General features: G+C 41.6%; 1 protein-coding gene across 6 annotated transcripts in view; it reads left to right on the top strand.

Annotated features, from left to right (window-relative positions):
- dhx57 (DEAH (Asp-Glu-Ala-Asp/His) box polypeptide 57) overlaps nucleotides 1-25118 on the top strand; it is a 43813-nt gene that overhangs the window by 7792 nt on the left and 10903 nt on the right. For 5 of the 6 annotated variants that reach the window (XM_060925874.1, XM_060925871.1, XM_060925872.1 and 2 more), the window contains 11 exons: nucleotides 4605-4982; nucleotides 10114-10314; nucleotides 12678-13570; nucleotides 16004-16188; nucleotides 19057-19178; nucleotides 19265-19460; nucleotides 21327-21451; nucleotides 21529-21662; nucleotides 22776-22830; nucleotides 24032-24240; nucleotides 24448-24564. In XM_060925874.1, the coding sequence (XP_060781857.1) occupies nucleotides 4618-4982; nucleotides 10114-10314; nucleotides 12678-13570; nucleotides 16004-16188; nucleotides 19057-19178; nucleotides 19265-19460; nucleotides 21327-21451; nucleotides 21529-21662; nucleotides 22776-22830; nucleotides 24032-24240; nucleotides 24448-24564 (2602 nt within the window). In that variant the 5' untranslated portion in view covers nucleotides 4605-4617. The remainder of the gene's footprint in view (nucleotides 1-4604; nucleotides 4983-10113; nucleotides 10315-12677; nucleotides 13571-16003; nucleotides 16189-19056; nucleotides 19179-19264; nucleotides 19461-21326; nucleotides 21452-21528; nucleotides 21663-22775; nucleotides 22831-24031; nucleotides 24241-24447; nucleotides 24565-25118) is intronic. The other variant, XM_060925875.1, reaches the window with a different exon arrangement.

Below are 25118 nucleotides of genomic sequence, written 5' to 3'. Positions count from 1 at the left end.
TATGGGCTGGTAAAGTGCCTAGAATTCAAAAGAGATTTCTTCAAAGACATCGCTCCAGTGGAGGCTTGGGCTTGCCAAACTTACAATTTTATTATTGGGCAGCAAACTGCCAGAAAATCCTTTATTGGTGTCAGTCATCAGATGTGGGCTGGTGTGAGTCTGAAAATAATTCTTGCCTTTCAACTTCGCTCTCAGCCTTAGTGACTTCTAAAATCCCTCTGGCTAGTTCATCATATACTTAAAATCCAACGGTTATTAATACCTTACGTATTTGGCAACAATTTAGAAAACATGGGGATCTACCTAATTTCTCCATTCAAGCCCCAATTTGTCATAATCACTCATTTATTCCAGCTAGAATAGATGCCACTTTCTTGAAATGGGGTAGACAAGGCCTTGTCAGATTTAAAGATTTTTATAAGGAAGGTGTATTTGCAAGTTTCAATGATGTGTGAAACATTTAATCTCCCCCGTTCAAATCATTTTAGATATCTACAGATTCGTCAATTTATTCGTAGTAATACGACTGATTTTCCAAATGAACCAGATCCATCTGTTTTGGAGGATATTTTGGATGTGTCTTTTAATTTAAAGGGGCTTATTTCTAGAATTTGTAATATCACTTCCCATGGTGATAATACCCTGGATAAGATTAGAGCAAAGTGGGATGATGAATTTGGAGAGGCAATACCGGTTAGTGTATGGGAGGAAGCCGTACATAGGGTCAATGGGACTACATCCTGTGCTCGTCTAAGTTTAATCCAATTTAAAGTTTTACACAGGATGCATTTTTCTAAAGCTAAATTGGCAAAAATATGTTCAGGCATGGATGAACATTGTAGATGTCATAGTGCTCCAGCAACATTGACTCACATGTTTTGGTCATGCCCAAGTTTGGATCAATTTTGGTCAGGGGTGTATAAAACGATATCTAAAATTATAGAAATAGAATATGAGCCCAATATGTACACCTCAATTTTTGGAACTGTGTCAGGTGACTCTGTGAGGCTTTCTGGGTACAAAGATGTATTAGCCTTTTCAACTTTGATTGCCAGACGGCAAATTCTTTTAAATTGGAAATCCCCATACCCACTAAAAGTATCAGTATGGCTGACTGATCTTATGATGTATCTGAAATTAGAAAAGATTAAGTATGCACTTAGAGGGTCTGTTGACCTTTTTTATGGTATCTGGAACCCTGTAATAACACATTTTGAAAAACTCAAGACCCTTCCTGTGTCTCTGTAATGACATGTAAAGCACCAAGATAGTCTGATGACATAGACCTAAAGAAGTCTGCAATATTGTTTGATGTACCACTGGTATGGTTTGGTATTACTGGATAATGTATATATGTTTTTTTTTTTTTTTTGTCTTGTTTTTGTATAAGAATTGTACAAGTGACTTAGGCCCTGTCCACACGGCAACGGATTCAGGTGAATCTGATAAAATTGTTTATCGTTTCGGCCTGGCGTCCACACGGCACCGGCGTTGTGGGTGCCCCAATACGAAATCTTTTGAGAACGGGTTCCAGAGTGAAAAAATCTGGCAACGGAGCCGTTGCGAAGTCATCTGGATGAGTAGAACGGATTTGTTTACGATGACGTCACAACCACATGTGCTTCACGCCGGGTAGAAGTGTAACGAACTCTATGCGAGTTGTCAACAAATCCTATAACTTGGTTCATGAAACGCGCTTACAAAATATTTTCACTGTGAATATTTATTGTGTAATGGTGCAAAGTGAGAGAGAGAGAATAGCCCTTAGGGCAGAGTCAATCCCGCCAGCAAAAATAGAGAAAAAAAAGGAGTGATTTCACCTCTTCAGATGTTGGTTTAAGTCCAACAATACATTCCTCAAAAAGGGCGTAGAAGAACAAAGTAATCCAACGTGTAGCATTCAATTTATTCCGGACCATTAAAGAATTCTGGAGGATATCAGAATGTTGGCGCACCGGCTTCCATCTACCCCCGTTCATTCCTCTTTCCGCGTCTCCATTCAAAAAACGAGCACGTGATTTAAAGGGACTATATCCATAGGATAGGGAGTGAGAAAGTGTGTGCGTGTGACAGTGACAGGGATAATCACTGTGCGCATGCGCAGTTATGCGCATGCGTCTACTTCTATTGTTCTGGTGTCTCCGATGGGACCGTCTTACAGCGCGCGTAGAGGTGTGGCATGTGTATTGTATCGTTTTCAGCAAGCGTTGCGTTGCCATATGAACCTGATATTTTACTGATCCGTTGCCCATGTGGACGCGATATTTAAAAAAAAAAAATCTCGTTGCCGTTGTCGTGTGGATGTAGCCTTACTGTCTTCTGTTTGACTGGTGACATACGAAGACGCACAGGTTCTGGTGGGGGGTGGAAGGGTGGGCAGGGGGTTGTAGTTTGGAAATGTAAGAGAAAAACAAATGTCTTTCATCTAAGCTTGTAACTTTGTGTCTTTCATTAATAAAAAATATATTTAAAAAAAAAGCTCTGTTCTCTTTAGATCTAGACTGATCAATCATAGGCGCATGTTTGATCAACTTTATTCACATTTTAAACATGGGGCTAAATCACATGAAGATGGGTTAAACCACCAGATACCCTTCATCTACATTCAAAGTGTTTCACTCACACAAACGCACATGTCCAAAAAAAATTAGAATATCGTGAAGTTCATTTTTTTTTCATAATTTAATTCACAAAGGTAAACTTTCATATATTCGATATTCATTACATGTAAAGTGAAATATTTCAAGCCTTGTTTTTAATTTTGATGATTATGGCTTATAGCTCATGAAAATCAGAAATCCAGTATCTCAAATTGTGAGAATCTTTCCTAAGCTCAATCAAAAAAAGTATTTACAATACAGAAATATCCAACTTCTGAAAAGTATGTTCATTTATACACTCAATACTTGATTGGGGCTCTTTTACCACGAATTACTGCATCAGTGCAGCGTGGCATGGAGGCGATCAGCCTGTGGCACTGCAGAGGTGTTATTGAAGCCCAGGTTGCTTTGATAGCAGCCTTCAGCTCGTCTGTATTTTTGGGTCCGCTGTTTCTCATCCCCCATAAATTCTCTATGGGATTCAGGTCAGGCGAGTTGGCTGGCCAATCAAGTACAGTAATATCGGGGTCAGCAAACCATTTGGTAGTAGTTTTGACACTGTGGGTAGGTGCTAAATCCTGCTGGAAAAGGAAATTGGTGTCTCCATAAAGCTTGTCAGCAGATGGATGCATGAAGTGCTTTAAAATCTCCTGGTAGATAGCTGTGTTGACTTTGGACTTGAAAAAAAAAACAGTGGACCAACACCAGCTTTTAATTTTAATCTTTAGTCACATTAATTGCCTTAAGTCCTACTAATCATGGCAATGGATGGGGTTTTTGTTGGATTTGGTATAGGTTTTACACTGGATGCCCTTCCTGATGCAACCCTCCCTAATCTATCTGGGCTTGGGACCAGCACTAAGTATGCACTGGCTTGTGCAACCCCAGTGGCTGGGTATTTTGCCTAACCTGCATGTCTTTGAACTGTGGGCAAAACCAGAGCACCCGAAGGAAACCACGCAGACACAGGGAGAACATGCAAACTCCACACAGAAAGGCCCCATCAGTCATGAGGTTCAAACCTGGAACCTCCTTGCTGTGAGGCAACAGTGCTAACTACGGCACCACTATGCTGCCAGCAGATGACGTTGCACCCCAGATCTTCAGACTGTGGAAACTCCACATTGGACTTTAAACACCTTGGATTCTGTGCTTCTCCACTCTTCTTCCAGACTCTCGGACTTTGATTTCCAAATGAATTGCAAAATTTACTTTCATCTGAAAAGAAGACTTTGGACCACTGAGCAGCAGTCCAGTTCTTTCTCTCCTTAGCCCAGGTAAGGCGCTTCTGATGTTGTCTGTGGTTCAGGAGTGGATTGATATTAGGAATGTGACAGTTGTTGCCCCTTTCCTGAAGACGTCTGTGCGTGGTGGCTCTTGATGCACTGATTCCAGCCTCAGTCCACTCCTTGTGAGGCTCTCCCAGTTTCTTGAATCGACTTTTCTTGACAATCTTCTCAAGGCTGCAGTCATCCCTGTTGCTTGTGCATCTTTTCCAGCCAGCCTTTTCAGTAATGACCTTCTGTGGCTTACCCTCTTTGTGGAGGGTGTCGATAATCAACTTCTGGATAACTGTCCAGCAGTCTTCCCCATGATTGTGGTTGCGTGTACTGAACTAGACGGAGATACACACATCATTTTATACTGTTTTACTCAAACTCAAAATGAAATATTTTAATATTTGAGATACTGGATTTCTGATTTTTCATAAGCCATAATCATCAAAATTAAAACAAAGTTTGAAATATTTTACTTGATGTATTATGAATATAGAATGAGAGTTTACCTTTTTGAGTTAAATTACACACAAAGAACTTTAATGATATTCTAATTTTTTTTTGAGATGCACTCGTGTGTGTGTGTGTGTGTGTGTGTGTGTGTGTGTGTGTGTGTGTGTGTGTGTGTGTGTGTAATAAATGTATAATAAAATCTCCCAATACCATAGACATGTGCAAGCTGACTTAATGCTGTCACTCATGAGTGGTATATATCTCCCTGTCTTAGTTGCTGAAAGGACATGACCGGGAGAAGGCGAGCGAAGCCCAATCGGGGTGGAGGACGCTTTAATCGTGGAGGTGGAGGCGGAAGGAAAGTATTCCATGGCTTGGACGATGATTTTAGCCTGGATCTTGGACCAGGTCCCTCTGGCAAACCTTCCTCTAAAAGAAGAGGACGAGGGGCTTTTACAAGTAGTGGCCGTGGTGGCAGTAGAGGAAGGGGACGGGGCAGCTTTCAGGGTGTTTTTAGAGATGGCTCCAGGCAGGGTGAAGAAGGCCAGTTCAAGCTGCCCCTACAGAAGATACATATGACCTCAGAAAACCGGCTACAAGTAAAGGAATTACTGAAAGAACTTCAGAGTCAGGAGTACAATACTCCAAACAGGTTCGTGGCTATATGGAGATGTTGTATCTATCAACTGTTAATGACTAATCGAATGGTCACATCTTAACACCACATAGGTAGGAAATCTATATCAAACCTAAATTTAAGCAGAAGTTTTGAAAAGTCCCTTGTATGAATTCACATTGCACAGAGGCTTGGTTATTATTATTATTATTATTATTATTAGGGCCCGAGCCCTATAGGGCGAAGGCCCTATTGTTCTTGTAAGAGTTCACTATTATTCTTCTTCTTCTTCCGTCTTCTTCTTCTTCTTCTTCCGTCTTCTTCTTCTTCTTTATTTTTCTCCGCTGTTGGGCCATTTTCGGGGCGCTTGCCATGGGCGAAATCGCACGAAATTTGGCACCAGTTCCGAGAATTGCCACCGCTACTCAGAACCAGAAGCCCAAACTTGGCCGGGGCTCCGGGCCTCTATAGCGTCCCCTAAGTTGTTGTGATTTTGGCCTCCCGCATTAAGGTGCCTGGGTGCCATGTAGTTTGTAGTAGTGGCATGCCATTTGGTAGGCATATGTATCTCACTAAGCCGGTCAAAAATGTAATGCCAATGCATTAGCCACGCCCAACAGGAAGTGAGGTAATTTCACTTTTGTGCGAAATGCATGGCCACGAAGACGGCGCAACTCCTCCTAGACCCTTCATAGGAATGTCACCAAAATTGATACACATCATCTACAGACATGGCTGACAAAAGTTACTAAATACGTTTCGCGTTGGATAAACAGTTCAGAAGTTATACGTCAATCAATTTTCGATGCAAAATTTTACATGCTTAAAAATTCATAACAAATCTTCTGATTGCTCAAAACTGCTCATACTTCACACGCAAATCACTCATTGGGCTTCTGACATGTTACCCAATTTCTGTGATATTTCGCCACTGGGGGCGCTATTTTTGGGCAAAAATTCCAATCTTTCCTCAAATTTGGTCAAACTTCACGGCCACCCTCTTACTACCTCCCATGTCATGTATACCACATTTTGGAAATTTTCGTCCATGGGGGGCGCTGTTTTTGGCCGACGCAATTGCTCCAAAACGGGTTTTTGGTAAATAATTCCATAATGCTTTTCCTTCACACCACTACCTTGTTATAGTACGTTGCTGTTGTAGACACTTATTTTTCCAATTCATAATCACTCATGTACAGCATAGCGCCACCTACTGACATGGGAAAAACCTAAAAATTTATTCTTCAAAAATCTATATCTCATCTTCTATTTACTCAATTGTCATCAAACTTCATACGCAAACTCTTCATAGCTCACCTGACATCTACACCAAATTTTGTGCACTTTCGCCCCTGGGGGTGCTGGTTATGGCAAAAATGATATTGCAGCTTCTCATCTGTCAAACTTGCCAAGCAAACTCTTTACAAGACCCTTATTGGGGCGCTTGCCATGGTCGACAACGCACGAAATTTGGCTCCTTTTTCTTAGACTGCCACCGCTACTGAGAACCAGAAGCCCAGATCCAGGCGGGCCTCAGGGCCTCTATAGCGCCCCCTAACTCGTTGTGATTTTGGCCTCCCGCATTAAGGTGCCTGGTTGCCATGTAGTTTATAGTAGTGGCATGCCATTTGGTACGCATATGTATCTCACTAGGCCAGACAAAAATGTAATGCCAATGCATTAGCCACGCCCAACAGGAAGTGAGGTAATTTCACTTTTGTGCGAAATGCATGGCAACGAACACGGCGCAACTCCTCCTAGACCGTTCATAGGAATGTCACCAAGATTGATACACATTATCTAAAGACATGGCTGACAAAAGTTTCTAAATACCTTTCACGTTGCATAAACCGTTCAGAAGTTATACGTCAATCAATTTTCACTGCAAAATTTTACATGCTTAAAAATTCATAACAAATCTTCTAATTGCTCAAAACTGCTCATACTTCACACGCAAATCACTCATTGGGCTTCTGACATGTTACCCAATTTCTGTGATATTTCGCCACTGGGGGCGCTATTTTTGGGCAAAAAATCCAATCTTTCCTCAAATTTGGTCACACTTCACGGGCACCCTCTTACTACCTCCCATGTCATGTATACCACATTTTGGGAATTTTCGTCCATGGGGGGCGCTGTTTTTGGCCGACGCAATTGCTCCAACACGGGTTTTTGGTAAATAATTCCATAATGCTTTTCCTTCACACCACTACCTTGTGGTAATGTCTCTTGCCGAAGAAGCTGTGGAAGGTATTTCGCGGGGACGCATGCCCCCGCCCCCCTTGGCCGCTGGCGCGAGGGCCCGTCGAGGCCGCTTGCGGCTTTAATTAGGGCCCGAGCCCTATAGGGCGAAGGCCCTATTGTTCTTGTAAGAGTTCACTATTATTATTCTTCCGTCTTCTTCTTCTTCTTCTTTATTTTTCTCCGCTGTTGGGCCATTTTCGGGGCGCTTGCCATGGGCGAAAACGCACCAAATTTGGCACCAGTTCCGAGAATTGCCACCGCTACTCAGAACCAAAAGCCCAAACTTGGCCGGGGCTCAGGGCCTCTATAGCGCCCCCTAAGTCGTTGTAATTTTGGCCTCCCGCTTTAAGGTGCCTGGGTGCCGTGTAGTTTGTAGTAGTGGCATGCCATTTGGTACGCATATGTATCTCTCTAAGCCGGACAAAAATGTAATGCCAATGCATTAGCCACGCCCAACAGGAAGTGAGGTAATTTCACTTTTGTGCGAAATGCATGGCCACGAAGACGGCGCAACTCCTCCTAGACCGTTCATAGGAATGTCACCAAAATTGATACACATCATCTACAGACATGGCTGACAAAAGTTACTAAATACGTTTCACGTAGGATAAACCGTTCAGAAGTTATACGTCTATAAATTTTTGATGCAAAATTTTACATGCTTAAAAATTCATAACAAATCTTCTGATTGCTCAAAACTGCTCATACTTCACACGCAAATCACTCATTGGGCTTCTGACATGTTACCCAATTTCTGTGATATTTCGCCACTGGGGGCGCTATTTTTGGGCAAAAATTCCAATCTTTCCTCAAATTTGGTCAAACTTCACGGCCACCCTCTTACTACCTCCCATGTCATGTATACCACATTTTGGGAATTTTCGTCCATGGGGGGCGCTGTTTTTGGCCGACGCAATTGCTCCAAAACGGGTTTTTGGTGAATAATTCCATAATGCTTTTCCTTCACACCACTACCTTGTGATAGTACGTTGCTGTTGTAGACACTTATTTTTCCAACTCATAATCGCACATGTACAGCATAGCGCCACCTACTGCCATGGGAAAAACCAATAAATTTATTCTTCAAAAATCTATATCTCATCTTCTATTTACTCAATTGTCATCAAACTTCATACGCAAACTCTTCATAGGTCACCTGACATGTACGCCAAATTTTGTGCACTTTCGCCCCTGGGGGTGCTGGTTATGGCAGAAATGATATTGCAGCTTCTGATTTGTCAAACTTGGCAAGCAAACTCTTTACAAGACCCTTATTGGGGCGCTTGCCATGGTCGACAACGCACGAAATTTGGCTCCTTTTTCTTAGACTGCCACCGCTACTGAGAACCAGAAGCCCAGATCCAGGCGGGCCTTAGGGCCTCTATAGCGCCCCCTAACTCGTTGTGATTTTGGCCTCCCGCATTAAGGTGCCTGGTTGCCATGTAGTTTGTAGTAGTGGCATGCCATTTGGTACGCATATGTATCTCACTAAGCCGGACAAAAATGTAATGCCAATGCATTAGCCACGCCCAACAGGAAGTGAGGTACTTTCACTTTTGTGCGAAATGCATGGCCACGAAGACGGCGCAACTCCTCCTACACCGTTCATAGGAATGTCGCCAAAATTGATACACATCATCTACAGACATGGCTGACAAAAGTTTCTCAATAGGTTTCACGTAGCATAAACCGTTCAGAAGTTATATGTCAATCAATTTTCAATGCAAAATTTTACATGCTTAAAAATTCATAAATCTTCTAATTGCTCAAAACTGCTCATACTTCACACGCAAATCACTCATTGGGCTTCTGACATGTTACCCAATTTCTGTGATATTTCGCCACTGGGGGCGCTATTTTTGGGCAAAAAATCCAATCTTTCCTCAAATTTGGTCAAACTTCACGGCCACCCTCTTACTACGTCCCATGTCATGTATACCACATTTTGGGAATTTTCGTCCATGGGGGGCGCTGTTTTTGGCCGACACAATTGCTCCAAAACGGGTTTTTGTTAAATAATTCCATAATGCTTTTCCTTCACACCACTTCCTTGTGATAGTGCGTTGCTGTTGTAGACACTTATTTCTCCAACTCATAATCGCTCATGTACAGCATAGCGCCACCTACTGACATGGGAAAAACCAAAACATTTATTCTTCAAAAATCTATATCTCATCTTCTATTTACTCAATTGTCATCAAACTTCATACGCAAACTCTTCATAGCTCACCTGACATGTAAGCCAAATTTTGTGCACTTTCGCCCCTGGGGGTTATTATTATTATTATTTTTCTGTCGCATTTGACCTTATTTGAGGCATTTCCCCATGCACGAAAACTCATGAAAATTGATACACACATCAGTCACTGTAACCGCTTCTCAGCCACAGACGTTTGGCCCCGGGCGTGGCCCAGGGACTTCATAGCGCCCCCTAATTGAAACAAATATCTTCAGAACTTATGGCCAGAACCTTACTCAGAACCCTTAGATCAATACAAAAATGACATGAATCATGATAGTTGTCCTAGCAACACACACACACACACACTGCAGACACAGGGAAGCTAAGATGACTTAAGATTACAGCGTGAGATGGAGATAAGGAGGAGACACATGTATAGTTTTGTACATATATAAATGTACATTTTCACACCACAGAAACACACACACACACACACACACACACACACACACACACACACACACACACACATACTTTAGTGTTTGTCTGTCTGTCTGTCTCTCATCCGTCAAGCAGTCATGGCATTTGCAACATGCACATCACCTTTGAACATTTGATGAATATATGACATGTGACTGTTTTGTTGGGTGGCGGAATGTCCTGGGTTGCGGAACCACATGGGCGAGGGCCCGTCAAGGCCGCTAGCGGCTTTAATTATTATTATTATTATTATTTACTCAGTGGCTCAGACTATGAGGGAGAGGAGGAGGAGGAGGAGGAGTTTGATGAGCTGGACCATCGTGAAGAAGGTCAGTTCTGGATCACTCAGGATGATGGTGTTGGGTGTGCAGAAGATGATGTTTGTGAAGAAGACAATGAGGAAGAAACACCTGCCAAACCAGAACCTGTTGCTTCCCTGTTTGCCTTAGGCACGCTCTGCAGGTACTCATCATCACGGTGGCTTTATTTATAAAGAGTTTCTTTGTGTATCTTAACATTTTAAGGTCATACATTAGCCATAATCAGTGTATTAGCCATATAGTTCAAGCTCTGTAATTTAATGAGACCTGAATTCAACCTACAGTTTTACCACAATCTTAGCTTCTCTGTAATAAAGTTACAGGGATTCTCTCTCCTTGTTAATTTAAGATGCTGGACAGACAGATAAATATTGTAATAGAATTAGAATAATTAAACAACTCTGACATGTAAAAAGCATACATGTTTTTTAAACTCATAATTGCCTCCTGGGAACTCTAAAAATTTCTGAAACAAAATAAACACGTTGAGGAATTACAGCACCACTAGCTTCCAAAGTTCAAATTCTTAGTACAGTGTCAGGTTTTAACTCCTCCTGCCCTGCCTTTATCAAACACTCCAGATCATTTTCTAGAATGGACTGCAATTAATAAATACTATAGCTGAGTTTTATATCTGAAAGATGTGCAAGTGTGAGATGAAGAACAGCTCTAAGCAGAATTTCTGAGCAGCCATCTTGTTACTGTCGATCTGATGAGATGGCACTGTTACAGATATGTTCTGGCGGATGAATATGGTTAATTTAATACAACCCCGATTTCAAAAAAGTTGGGACAAAGTACAAATTGTAAATAAAAACGGAATGCAATAATTTGCAAATCTCAAAAACTGATATTGTATTCACAATAGAACATAGACAACATATCAAATGTCGAAAGTGAGACATTTTGAAATTTCATGCCAAATGTTGGCTCATTTGAAATTTCATGACAGCAACACATCTAAAAAAAAAGTTGGGATGGGGCAATAAGAGGCTGGAAAAGTTAAAGGTACAAAAAAGGAACAGCTGGAGGACCAGATTGCAACTCATTAGGTCAATTGGCAATAGGTCATTAACATGACTGGGTATAAAAAGAGCATCTTGGAGTGGCAGCGGCTCTCAGAAGTAAAGATGGGAAGAGGATCACCAATCCCTCTAATTCTGCGCCGACAAATAGTGGAGCAATATCAGAAAGGAGTTTGACAGTGTAAAATTGCAGAGAGTTTGAACATATCATCTACAGTGCATAATATCATCAAAAGATTCAGAGAATCTGGAAGAATCTCTGTGTGTAAGGGTCAAGGCCGGAAAACCATACTGGGTGCCCGTGATCTTCGGGCCCTTAGACGGCACTGCATCACATACAGGCATGCTTCTGTATTGGAAATCACAAAATGGGCTCAGGAATATTTCCAGAGAACATTATCTGTGAACACAATTCACCGTGCCATCTGCCATTGCCAACTAAAACTCTATAGTTCAAAGAAGAAGCCGTATCTAAACATGATCCAGAAGCGCAGACGTCTTCTCTGGGCCAAGGCTCATTTAAAATGGACTGTGGCAAAGTGGAAAACTGTTCTGTGGTCAGACGAATCAAAATTTGAAGTTCTTTATGGAAACCAGGGACGCCGTGTCATTCGGACTAAAGAGGAGAAGGACGACCCAAGTTGTTATCAGCGCTCAGTTCAGAAGCCTGCATCTCTGATGGTATGGGGTTGCATTAGTGCGTGTGGCATGGGCAGCTTACACATCTGGAAAGACACCATCAATGCTGAAAGGTATATCCAGGTTCTAGAGCAACATATGCTGCCATCCAGATGACGTCTCTTTCAGGGAAGACCTTGCATTTTCCAACATGACAATGCCAAACCACATACTGCATCAATTACGGCATCGTGGCTGCGTAGAAGAAGGGTCTGGGTACTGAACTGGCCAGCCTGCAGTCCAGATCTTTCACCCATAGAAAACATTTGGCGCATCATAAAATGGAAGATAAGACAAAAAAGACCTAAGACAGTTGAGCAACTAGAATCCTACATTAGACAAGAATGTGTTAACATTCCTATCCCTAAACTTGAGCAACTTGTCTCCTCAGTCCCCAGACGTTTACAGACTGTCGTAAAGAGAAAAGGGGTTGTCTCACAGTGGTAAACATGGCCTTGTCCCAACTTGTTTGAGATGTGATGTTATGAAATTTTAAAATCACCTAATTTTTCTCTTTTCTCATTTTCTCAGTTTAAACATTTGATATGTCATCTATGTTCTATTCTGAATAAAATATGGAATTTTGAAACTTCCACATCATTGCATTCTGTTTTTATTTACAATTTGTACTTTGTCCCAACTTTTTTTTGGAATCGGGGTTGTAATACGGTTAATGAGTTAATATGAATTATATTACATACAAGCAATGGAAACTGAATCTTGCACATTTTAAGTGTTTAACTTTGTCCAATTAATTCATTTCTAGGGTTCTAAACAACGGTTTTATGTTTGTTGGTGTTAGGTATGGCTTTGACCGTGAGCGGAGCAGGCGAGCTCTGGAAGCAGTAGAAAGTGGTGGGCAGGGGGAAGTTGGAGCAACACTGGAACTCCTTTTCTCTCAGATGTTCACTGAACGTTTTGGCTCGACTGCTCTTGACCTTCAGGTGCCTGACCCTCCATCATACGAGGAATGCATTGCCCTGCGCCAAGAGGAGGCTGATGTTTTAACTGCCATTTATGGAGAGCGCTTCTGTGAGCGAATCAATGGCCGAGTCTGGACAATCCGCCTGGATCTGCTGTGGATGACTGAGGGCCGTAACAGCACATCAGAGTCGACCAAGAAAGGACTGGTGAGCAGGTCTTCATCCACTCAGGTGTGTAAATTCTACTTAAAAGGATCGGGATGTAAATTTGGGAAGCAGTGCCGTTTCATACACCAAAGACCAACTGACTCGAGCCATCACAGAGACCCATATGGGCCTAGCCAGCCTGGTTTTAGCAGTACTGATTGCCCTGTTTACCAGCTGGAGGTCCGCTTTCCTCAAGGAAACTGCTACCCCTTTCAGCCACCATTAGCTGCCTTCAGTACCACAAATGAAGCAATCTCTGGAGCAGGACGCCTTAACGTGACAGAGTATCTCTTTGGCCAATCACTTTCAGCAGCACGAGAGGGCGAGCCTGTGGTCTACACCCTCGTCTCCTGTCTTGAGGAAGAAGGACCAATCAGAGAGCTCCTTTCAGCTTCACATCACAAATATAGTGCTCCACCCCCTGTATTAGCCACACCCGTTATTACTGCAACAAAAATTCGTAGCAAGTGCACTTCAGCTGACGGTACACCGAGCAGTACAACAGTTTCGTCACGAGTTACTAATGCAGCACAGAACACCAAACTCGCAGCCATGCACACAGAAGGTAAGGCATCTGCTGTTCAAATGAATCATAATCAGTGTGTCTGAAAGAAAATGGAATTATGAAATGTTAACTGAGAATTGTCACGTGCATAATCGCAATTATGAATTTCGTTGTCTTATCTATTGACCTAATGCCACATTTACAAGATAAGCATAGCATCTTAATGCTACAGCATACAAAGATTCAACCAATATAATTGTGCGCCTCCAACTTTGTGGCGATTAGTTTGAGGAAGGCCCACATATGGGTGTGATGTTTAGGTATCCACACATTTATGGCCGTATAGTGTACATAATCCTGCACATTTAGTTCTAGTGTTTTTGTTTTTAATTATGGCTGAATTTCAGATGATGGGTAGCTGGTGCGATCATAAAATAGTCTTATGAAATAATTTTTTTCCGTCTGGCCTAACTGAGCTTTTGCGACTAGTAGACATGATCGTGTTTCTATATCTTAGCAACATGACATTGCTGAAGCACACGGAGACCTATATAGCTATTAAAGTGCTACCTTCTAAGACACTGACTCATGAAGCAGCTATGTATCAATACAGCTGCCTTCTGCTTTGGACACAACAATTACTTAAAGGGCTGATGACACGTTTTTGACATCTTTGGCGATGTTTTATAACATAAAAAGTAATTCCCGATGATCCATATATTAATTCACGAAGGCGCCTATTTTACAAGTTATGATAAACGCGGCTATTTGGGCAAATTTGACGGGGCTGCAGCACCCAGGAGACGAGGGAGGAGGAGGAGGAGCTATATGACGTCAGCGAAAGAATCTTCCTCCTAACTTACCAGTTTGTTGTTGATGCGAGAGGTGTTCAGTTTATCATTATTAGTATTATTATTATACATTATTATAATATATAGTTATTATGCCTTCGCGTTGTGTTGCTGGCTTTTGCTTCAAAACCCACAAGGATGGGGTAAGTTTATTCAAGTTTCCCAGAGATCCCGAGCTGCATGCGAAGTGGGTGAAGCAAGTCAGGCGCACTCGTGACAAGTGGGAGCCCTCACCAACATCCGTCCTGTGCTCTGAACACTTCGATTTGGATTGTTTTGACACCCTTCCCAGCTTAAAAGAATCTCTTGGGTGTTCAGTTCAGCACAAACATGTGCTGCTACCATCAGCAGTGCCTACAGTATTCCGGAGGGGGTCTACTAGTAGCTATGCCGGATCCAGCAGTCGCCTGGGACAAGGCGACTCCTCCAAAGATAGTCCTCCTGTCAGAACATGTGTTGAGAAACGACATAAGATAAAGGTACGTAGAGCTATAGAGTGCTCCGACATGATGCTAAAAATAGTAACCATGCAGTCTGCGCGGCCATCTTGGAAGTGACTCGCTCCAGAGCGCTCATAGAGTACACATCATAGAGTACACATTCATGGTTTGTTGATGTGACAGATTTGTAGTAGCAGTTGTAGTATTTTGCCTTTGCATTGTGGTCTCTTATTGCCAAGTTGAAAGAATTTGTTTCTCAAAGCAAACGCTGAGGGAAAGCTAACTTAGCCAGACAAGTAGGCTACAGATTGTCATTTGCTTACGCTGATGTAGGTTATCAAATATTTTGCTTCATTCAAGGATAAAACTAAGAAGCCATAAACTAGAAGACGTGCCTGCCAATATTATCCTAAATGTATCACGGATCAGGCATAGTCATAAGCTTATTATGTTAGCCGTTTGCATGCTCCATTAGGAACTATGTATTCAGTATAGCATACGGCTTACATGATATAAGCAGTGTTTACACATGCAAGACAACAATACACAATATTAAAATATTGATTCCGTAACATTTTGAACAAATACGGGTTGACCTACCAATCCTTGTTATCCAACCTTGTGGTGTTCAATGCTGGGCTGTCCGCTGTCCATCTCGGGGTCGGAGTCGCTCTCAGATTGCACAGTAACAGGTTCAAACCTGTACGGTTGGATGCGCCTGTGTTCGTCATCACTTGATTCTTCCGATCTATCCCACTCACAACACAATTCTAGACTCCCAGAAGAGGAAGAGCTAGAGAGTTCACCGGCATTTTCATGCGCCATTTCCGTTGAGTAGACAGCCAGTGAACCGCAGCATGTTCTTCCGCTGACGTCACAACATGGCCGCGAGCCACGGACCCAGTTTTCTTGCGCTGTGCAATTAAAAGTTGGATATTCGCGTAACAACAGCTTCTTTTCACGTAATTATAACAGAAATCTAACATGTTTGTCATGTTGTATGGTTTATTTAAGAAATTGCATAGAGTCATGTTCGTGTCATCAGCCCTTTAAATATTTTTAGTGTAGGTATTACTTCCTGGAAACTTAATAGTTATGTAATTGTATCAACAATGCTACAATGTTTGCTGGCTGAGCTGTATGTATATATGGTACCGTGTGTGTGTGTGTGTGTGTGTGTGTGTGTGTGTGTGTGAATACAGGAGATAAACACAACACAGAAGATATCGAAGATGAGCAATATGATGAAAATGCTGAAGAAAGCATTCCCATTGAGAATGAGAGCTATGTGAACTTTAGAAAGAGGATGGAGAAAAATACTGAGATGAGAGATGAACAGGTGCTGCAGGAGAACAAGAAACTTTGTCGCGAGTTCAAGAGAAAACCGGTAACCGCTTTTACTAGTGTTCAGTCACTTTTTACCCACCTCACTAACTCTGATAGCTACAGAGCATTTGTATCTGGATGCCTGGAATCAGGAAAATACAACCCCGTTTCCAAAAAGATCAGGATGCTGTGTGAAGTGTAAATAAAAGTAGAATGTGATGATTTGCAAATCGGGCGGCACGGTGGTGTAGTGGTTAGCTCTGTTGCCTCACAGCAAGAAGGTCCTGGGTTCGAGCCCAGCAGCTGGCGAGGGCCTTTCCGTGTGGAGTTTGCATGTTCTCCCTGTGTCCGCGTGGGTTTCCTCCGGGTGCTCCGGTTTCCCCCCACAGTCCAAAGACATGCAGGTTAGGTTAACTGGTGACTCTAAATTGACCGTAGGTGTGAATGTGAGTGTGAATGGTTGTTTGTCTCTGTGTCAGCCCTGTGATGACCTGGTGACTTGTCCAGGGTGTACCCTGCCTCTCGCCCATAGTCAGCTGGGATAGGCTCCAGCTTGCCTGCGACCCTGTAGAACAGGATAAGCGGCTACAGATAATGGATGGATGGATTTGCAAATCATGGAAAACCTATATTTGATTAAAAATGGTACAAAAACAGCAGATCAGATGTTGAAACTGAGAACACATATCGTGTTTTGAAAAAGATGTATGCTAATTTTGAATTTAGTGCCAGCAACGTGTTTTTAAGAAAGTTGTGACGAGCAACAAAAGACTGGAAAAGTTATGTAATGCTTTAAAAAAAGAAAACCCACCTGATTAAGTTAATTAGCAACAGGTCATTAACATGATTCGGTATAAAAAGAGCATCCCAGAGTGGCGGAGTCTCTCAGAAGTAAAGATGGGGAGGGGTTCACTGCACTGTGAAAGACTGCGTGGGCAAACAGTGCAACAATTTAAGAATAACATTGTAAAATTTCAAAGAATTTGGGGATCACATCATCTATGGTACATAATATCATTAAAAGATTCAGAGAATCTGGAGAAATCTCTGTATGAAAGGGACAAGGCCGAAAACCAACAATGGATGCCCATGATCTTCAGGCCCTCAGGCAACAGTGGATTAAAAATCAACACAATTCTGTAGTGGAAATCTCTGCCTGGGCTCAGCAACACTTCTTCTGAAAACCATCTCCTGTGAACACAGTTCGTCACTGCATCTACAAATGCAAGTTAAAATTCTACAATGCAAAGAAGAAACCATATATAAACAATATCTAGAAACACCGCTGCCTTCTCTTGGTCTGAGCTCATTTACAATGGATTGAGGCGAAGTGGAAAACTGTCCTGTGGTCTGGCAAATAAATATTTTAAATTCTTTTTGGAAATCATGGATTCTGTGTCCTCCGGGCTAAAGGAGAGAGGGACCGTCTGGATTGTTATCAATGCACAGTTCAAAAGCCAGCATCTGTGATGGTATGGGGGTGCATTAGTGCACATGACATGAGTAGCTTGTACGTCTGGGAAGGCAACTGTAGCACTCTTGGGATTCGTGTGGAATGAGGAAGTGGAAGACAGCCTTAACAACTCAAAGCATTTTATTTTTTGTTTTAATATCACTTTCAAGTGACTATTTTTTTTATGCACACACAGCGCTGGGTTTCTCTCTCTCTCTCTCTCTCTCTCTGGTTACCAACTTTTTTCTGCAAGAACACAAGAGAGACACATAAATTGCCAGTAATCAAATACAGGTGAAACTCATCACGTGTTATCTTCCAGTTCTACCTGACTCCTCACCACCCGCAGCTGACGCACGACTTGCCATGTGACCTCAAAGGGACCTTGCCAATTTGCAAGTAATATAGAGCTCGACGTGGGTAGTAAAACAAGCACTTTATCTTCTGGTGCAAATACCCGTAGCTGAGCTCCTCTATTATATACAGCCAGGATTGCCTTCTTGTATCTGTAGCAAGTTCTCCTGGGTTAGGTAACTCACTGTGTGTGGAGTATTACTCTCAGGTCAAGAACATACTGCATTTCATTTTTAATAGTAGAAGGTCCCTTCTCCCAATTTTCCCTGATGACGTTCAAGATGTTACGTGCAATAATTCAAATGGGGAGAACCCTGTGGAGGCTTGTGGGACCTCTCGTACTGCAAATAATCAGGGTTCCAGCCATCTATCTCAATTTTTAGTGTTCTTGTGAATGAACTTACAAATCTTAGGAATGAGTTCAACTGTTTAATTAAATCGTTTGACCAGTTGATCAGTTTGCTAATCCACTGTAATTTGTACAGTTTTTGCAAAGTGTGCAGCTCTATCCACCATTAATGCTGAATGATATTTACAGGTTTTTGAGCAGCATGCTGCTGTCTTTTTCAGGGAAGGCCTTGCTTATTTCAGCAAGACAAAGCCAAGCCACATTCTGCACGTATTACCATTCCATGACACCACAGTGTAAGAGTCTGGGTGCTAAACTGGCCTGCTTGCAGTCCAGACCTGTTACCCATTGAAAACATTTGCTGCATTATGAAGTGAAAAATATGACTGGAGACCCCAAACTGTTGAGCAGTTGAAATCCTATATCAGGCAAGAATGGGACATTTCACTTTCAAAGCCACAGCAATTGATCTCCTCAGTTCCCAAAAGTTGACAGTGTTGTTAAAAGGAGAGTTGATGCAACACACTGGTAAACATGCCCCTGTCCCAACTTTTTTGAAACGCTGCTGGCATTAAATTCAAAATGAGCATATTTTTTTTTTCAAACAACAATAAAATGTCTGTTTCAAAATATATTGTCTTTGTACTATTTTCAACAAAATATAGGGTTTCCATGATTTTGCAAAACATAACTTTTTTTTTTTATTTGAGTTGACCACCTTTTTTGGAAACGGGGTTGTGCGTTTTGTATATTAAGTCTGATGTCTCTGCCAGTCTTCCAGGCGCTATGCGTCAATGCAGGAGCAGAGAGTCAAGCTGCCTGTGTGGGAAAAGAGACAGAACATTTTAGATGCTCTGGAGAAGAATCAGGTTTTGGTGATCAGTGGCATGACGGGGTATGTTGGAACATGACGTTGTGTTATTGGTTGTGTAAATGTGTTCGAAAGGCCTTTTACAGTGAGCTGTGTGTTTTCAATCTCAGGTGTGGTAAGACCACTCAGATCCCTCAGTTTATCCTGGATGACTCTCTGAGTGGACGAAAGGAGAGCGTAGCCAACATCATATGCACTCAGCCTCGCCGTATCTCTGCAATCGCCGTGGCAACCAGGGTCGCTCAGGAACGGGCCGAAACTCTGGGCCACTCCACTGGGTACCAGATCCGTTTGGAGACTGTCAGAGTAACTATCTCTCTCTCTCTCTCTCTCTCTCTCAAACAAAGGGATGGTGAATGTGCCATTAGTGTATCTACTGTGTACAGAACCATTCTGGCTATGAAAAATATTAAGCAAAGACTGATGAAAAATGTCTCGCTTTTGCAACACCCAAACTTTTTAGACTTGTATTAGGTAGTTTTGTGCAACTTTTGGGCTTGAAATTTTTTGGCTAAAACTGGCAATCTTTTTATGAGTAGCACGCTGTGTGAGCACAATTGCTATCAGGCGCGTTAAAATGTAAATAACTTTTTCTAGAATTTCACCAAAACTCATTGAATTTTCAGCATTGCAAGATAACTCCCTAAAGCATTATTCAGCAAAACCCCAGAATGATAGCACAAATCTAGACTTTTTAACAGAATTTTAGTTCTTAAAATTTAACGTAATTATGGACGTCACGCGTAACATTTACACCCGTGAAAAATCACTTTGAATGCTGTTTTGAAAGTTTTGATCAAATATTCTCTATAATAAAAAAATCGCTTAAATATTATAAACAGTTTTTTAATGTATCAAAAAATAATTTTGATAAAGCAAGGAAATTCGGAAGAAAATTTGTTTTTTCTTTTGCTTGTTGTGCGCGTCATGCTACCAAAATCTAACTAACCCCTTCACAAACAATTCCAACTTTCATGGACTTGTAGCGCGAATAAACTCATTCTCATCTCATCTCATTATCTCTAGCCGCTTTATCCTTCTACAGGGTCGCAGGCAAGCTGGAGCCTATCCCAGCTGACTACGGGCGAAAGGCGGGGTACACCCTGGACAAGTCGCCAGGTCATCACAGGGCTGACACATAGACACAGACAACCATTCACACTCACATTCACACCTACGGTCAATTTAGAGTCACCAGTTAACCTAACCTGCATGTCTTTGGACTGTGGGGGAAACCAGAGCACCCGGAGGAAACCCACGCGGACACGGGGAGAACATGCAAACTCCGCACAGAAAGGCCCTCGCCAGCCCCGGGGCTCGAACCCAGGACCTTCTTGCTGTGAGGCGACAGCGCTAACCACTACACCACCGTGCCGCCCGCGAATAAACTTTTTTCAAAAAAATATATAATACTTTTCACCCAGTAAATTAGAATCCTGGTGATTTATATCCTCGTACCTTCAGTAGATCTAGAGATTTAGTCAATTTGGTAAATCCCAAACGCTGTGAAACACGCCAGCCATCTATGGTGAGAAGTGCTGCTGTAGTTGAGAAACTCTCATTTCTCCCGCTTCCAACTAACTCCGTGACCCATACCAAAATAACAATGTCATGCTCATCACTTAAGGATGATTTATGCCAAGTTTCACGGAAAAAATACAGCGAAATAAACTTGCTAGAAGCATTTTTCAAAATCCCAAACATTATGAAACATTTCTTGTAGGGTTTCAGGTTACAAATTTCGAGAATAGAGAAATTGCAGCGCAAAAGTTTGCCACTAAACTCGTGAAAATACTCCATCCTAGCGAGTTTCACAACCGAACTAGGCTACGTGACAGTCCGTGACCACCCAGGAATGTTCTAGAAGGTACGCTTCTAGGCACGTGCGATCGAGAAAGACGACACATGAAGGTAGTAAAGGTAGTATTTCCACTGTCTTATGACATTTTTGCTTGTTTTAGCGCGATAAACAATGCATTATGGGTAATCATTAAAATGCTGATTTCAAGGTTAAAATGGGTAAAAACTAATTTATATAGATATTGTAAAAATTGTGCCTAATAGTTATTTCAGTACATAAAATCAAAACCTGAATTTTTAATTTTTTTTCCTTATGTTACACCATTGTGCATCTATAGCATGCTACTCATCTTTGTGTCTGCATGTATCCAGTCCTCCTGCACTAGGCTGCTGTTCTGCACCACTGGTGTTTTGTTGCGCAGGCTAGAGGGAGACACTCAGCTCCGTGGAGTCACACACATCATAGTAGACGAAGTTCATGAACGCACAGAGGAGAGGTGAGGGGAAACTGTGCTCGTTATCTCACACATACACCCACATAATGAGCACCTTGTGACTGCTGTGACCTTCCCAGTGACTTCCTGTTGCTGGTTCTCAATGATCTGATGTTGCAAAGATCTGACCTGAAGATTATCCTGATGAGTGCTACTCTCAATGCTGGTCTCTTCTCCCAGTATTTCCACAAGTGCCCCACTATCCACATACCAGGCAAGAACTCCTTTATGTACATTCATAGTGGAGCTCCCTGCGGGCAAAGCGCACAGAGCAGAGTCGCATAGTTTAGAAATGCATCAACCTGATTATTATTTTTTTTTGATGGCTTGACCACATGATGTCTGTATGTAGGTAAGACGAATGTGTACCACTGCAGAGAACCTGACCATAAGTGCAAGGCAACACACTTGACCACCAGATAACGAAATTTGGTATCTTTTATTTACATAAGAGAGATGGCTTTTATCCAGCGCTTTTTTTTTTTTTTTTTATTTGCTTTTTCAGAAATAACGTGGGATTATTTACTAACACATTTTATGGAAAAGATTCACGACGGTTTCGTATAAAAGGGTGATGGACAGATGTAATCACAGGAAGAGTTTTATTGAAGGCACACTAGCAAACGGATCCAAAACAGAGACGAAGGCAGAATCGAATAACAGGCAGTGAGGCACAGAAAGGATATCTGAGGAACTATGATGCTCACAGTCCAAAAACACAAACACAGTCAAAACCAGAAAAACGATACAGAATATAAGCTTTTGCAGTCTGTGTGCTACTCAGAGTCCTTATATGATTGCACTCTAATTAGGAACAGGTGCATGCTTTACAGTCTGGCTGCGCGCACCGAGCTCCAGAGCGTGTGGCTGTGAAAGATGTAACCAGACAGTTGTTTGACATATTAAGTTTGATATTCAATCGTAAATGTATAGTAACTATGTAAAGTGAAAGCGCTGTCTCACTGCTGTCCACCAGGCACCCAGCAGAGTCACACCATAATAAATATGGTGGTGTTTCTGGCATGTGGTGTCAAAGAAAGGAATAAATATGTATTTGTAACTGTGATGCATAGCTCATTATTAGTATCACTGTCACAAGACAATGCAGCAATTTACTGATGTGAAATACATAACACATCTCAATGGTTCATATGCGAATAAAAGAATAATATTCTATTGGTTGATTTTGTGCCCTTGTAAATATTTTGCTCATACACTCATCAGGAGCTCCGCTTTTAGGCACTGTCTAAATATCTACATTATACTGCTTTTATTGTACAATTCCCAAATAAATTTCACTCGTACTAATGTCACTATTCACCTTCAGGACGTACATTCCCAGTGGAACAATTTTTCCTTGAAGACGCCATCGCGATGACCAGGTAGATAAAAGCAAATACTTTTTTTTTTTTTTAAACCTCTGTTTGAACCATTTTCATGCAACTTTATCTAGATTGCATAGGACAAACAACAGTTATCATCTCAAAAGTTAACCGAATTAAAACAAATAAAAATAAAAAAGCAATTCATAGAAACTTAATATAAACGTCAGAATTGTGTAACTATGAGAATAGGCATAAATACTGGAAATAAAGTTGAAGCATTTTAGATATAAAATCTACAGTATGTTTTATGTTTACTAATGAAGCGATTTTTGTAACTTTGGAGGATAAATTCAAAAATTAGTTAATACATATGCAAGCCAGTGTATTTAACAGTTATTGCACAAAATCCCGTCGTACATGAGCTGATGGCCGACAAGGCGCGGAGCATTGAGTTGGCTATAAGCCATATACGACGAGATTGAGTGGAATAACTATTTTATTATATCCACGTTCACTGGATTTTGAGAAACAGAGCATTTTTATTTTTTGCAAATTCCATAAATAAAAACTTTATACAAAACATCCGACAAACATTTCCGCTTAGAATGTAAACAAACCGGTGAAATGACAGTAGCAATTTGTGAAAAATTAAAAAATAAAAATAAGATACCATGAAATACTTTCATTCCATATTTTGTTGCTTTTATTTGGGCGGGCTTGTTTTTGAGTAGAGTTTTTATTTCGTCCTTGCTTGGTTCAGTAACACGGTCTGCCATTTTCTTCTTCTTTAGGGTTTTATTTATTTATTTATTTATTTATTTATTTATATTATTTGGCAGATGGCAAACCAACTTAAAGGTGCATTACTGCCACCAACTGGGCTTGAGTGTGGAATGGGGGTCTATATTATTTTGGCTATTTCTGTTTCTTTTAAATACTTGATGATGCAGTGATGTATCTGAGTTGACGTGCGCCACCATTTTGTTTTTCTCTCCTCATAGTATATGAGCTGATATCCTAATAATAGAGTAGTCAACCAGAGTGTGCAATTGCTCATATCCAGTGAATATGGATAGAATAAATTCAGATGTTGGATCAGAATTGTCTAATAAACAAATATCCGTCATAAATTAAACTGATAGCCAATGACAAGGAAACATATGAGCTGGATTTTCAAACTTTTAACACCTAACACTGATATGCAGGTTGTTCCGTGTGTGTGTGTGTGTGTGTGTGTGTGTGTGTGTGTGTGTGTCAGATATGTGATGGAGGATGGCAGCCCATACCGGAAATTGGCAAAGCAGAATGGCCCACCCAATCAAAGGGCTGGGAAAGTACAGCCTGCTGTGATGAACATGGATGATGATGATGATTGGTCATTTAGCTCCTTTGTAAAGAAAGATGTAGTCAAAGACTCCATCCTTGACCAACAACTCGGTGTGCAGGAGCTCGCACTCCGATATCCAGGTAAGGAGATGTACAACTACACTGGTTCAGTTCTTCAGTGATACATTTCTGTTTCACTTTGGAGTGGTGACCAAACACAGCTGAATATTTCAGTCATGTAGTGGTTTGGTTTATGTCCCTGAGCTAGAACACTTATTTATATCCAAAACCAAACATTTTCTTCTAGCTGACTCATGGTTTGTACTCATATGCGTTTTTACTCCTAAGCTTGCTCAAAACCTGTGTTGAAAACTCTGGCTGCGATGGACCTAAATAAAATCAACATGGATCTTTTGGAGAGTCTACTTGAGTGGATTGTAAATGGAGACCACAGTTACCCTCCAGGTAATCATTTCATCTATTGTGGTGCATGTAAGAAATGCCAGGATCTGACACATTGATGAAAGGGGGGGGGGGGGGGGGGGGAGTCAGAGATGCCTACTAGTACGGATTGGCCGTATTTTGTACGGAAAAGTTACGTAAATACGATGTTACGGCAAACAGTGTTATTCTGTATGGAATTATTATAAAGTCTTAAATTCCAGTGAGTTGTTTTTAAATGTCCAAGCGACTTTTTCAATCCATGCGCGATTCACGGCTATTTATTTTTATGACAACCGCACATGCTGTGCGTGACATGCGCAGATACCGCACATTTGTTCGCGCTATTTTCACTCGACATCACACGCATGGTGCTGCTTCTCAATAGTGGAAATGAAACGCTCAGTATCAGGACAAGTGAAACACAGGTCTCAGGTGTTCCTCCCACGATATATGGTAGAATGGCCGTGCATTACACCCAGTCAAAAGGGCAATGGATACGCGCACTGCAAACTGTGTAGAACTGACATTAACATCACTCATGGTGGTCGCGATGACTGCAGGTGGCATGTCAACTC

Source organism: Neoarius graeffei, chromosome 7 (genome assembly GCF_027579695.1).
Source record: "Neoarius graeffei isolate fNeoGra1 chromosome 7, fNeoGra1.pri, whole genome shotgun sequence".
Taxonomy (NCBI): Eukaryota; Metazoa; Chordata; class Actinopteri; order Siluriformes; family Ariidae; genus Neoarius; species Neoarius graeffei.
The sequence above is the reverse complement of the archived record's forward strand: the minus strand, read 5'-3'. Positions and strand labels throughout refer to the sequence as shown.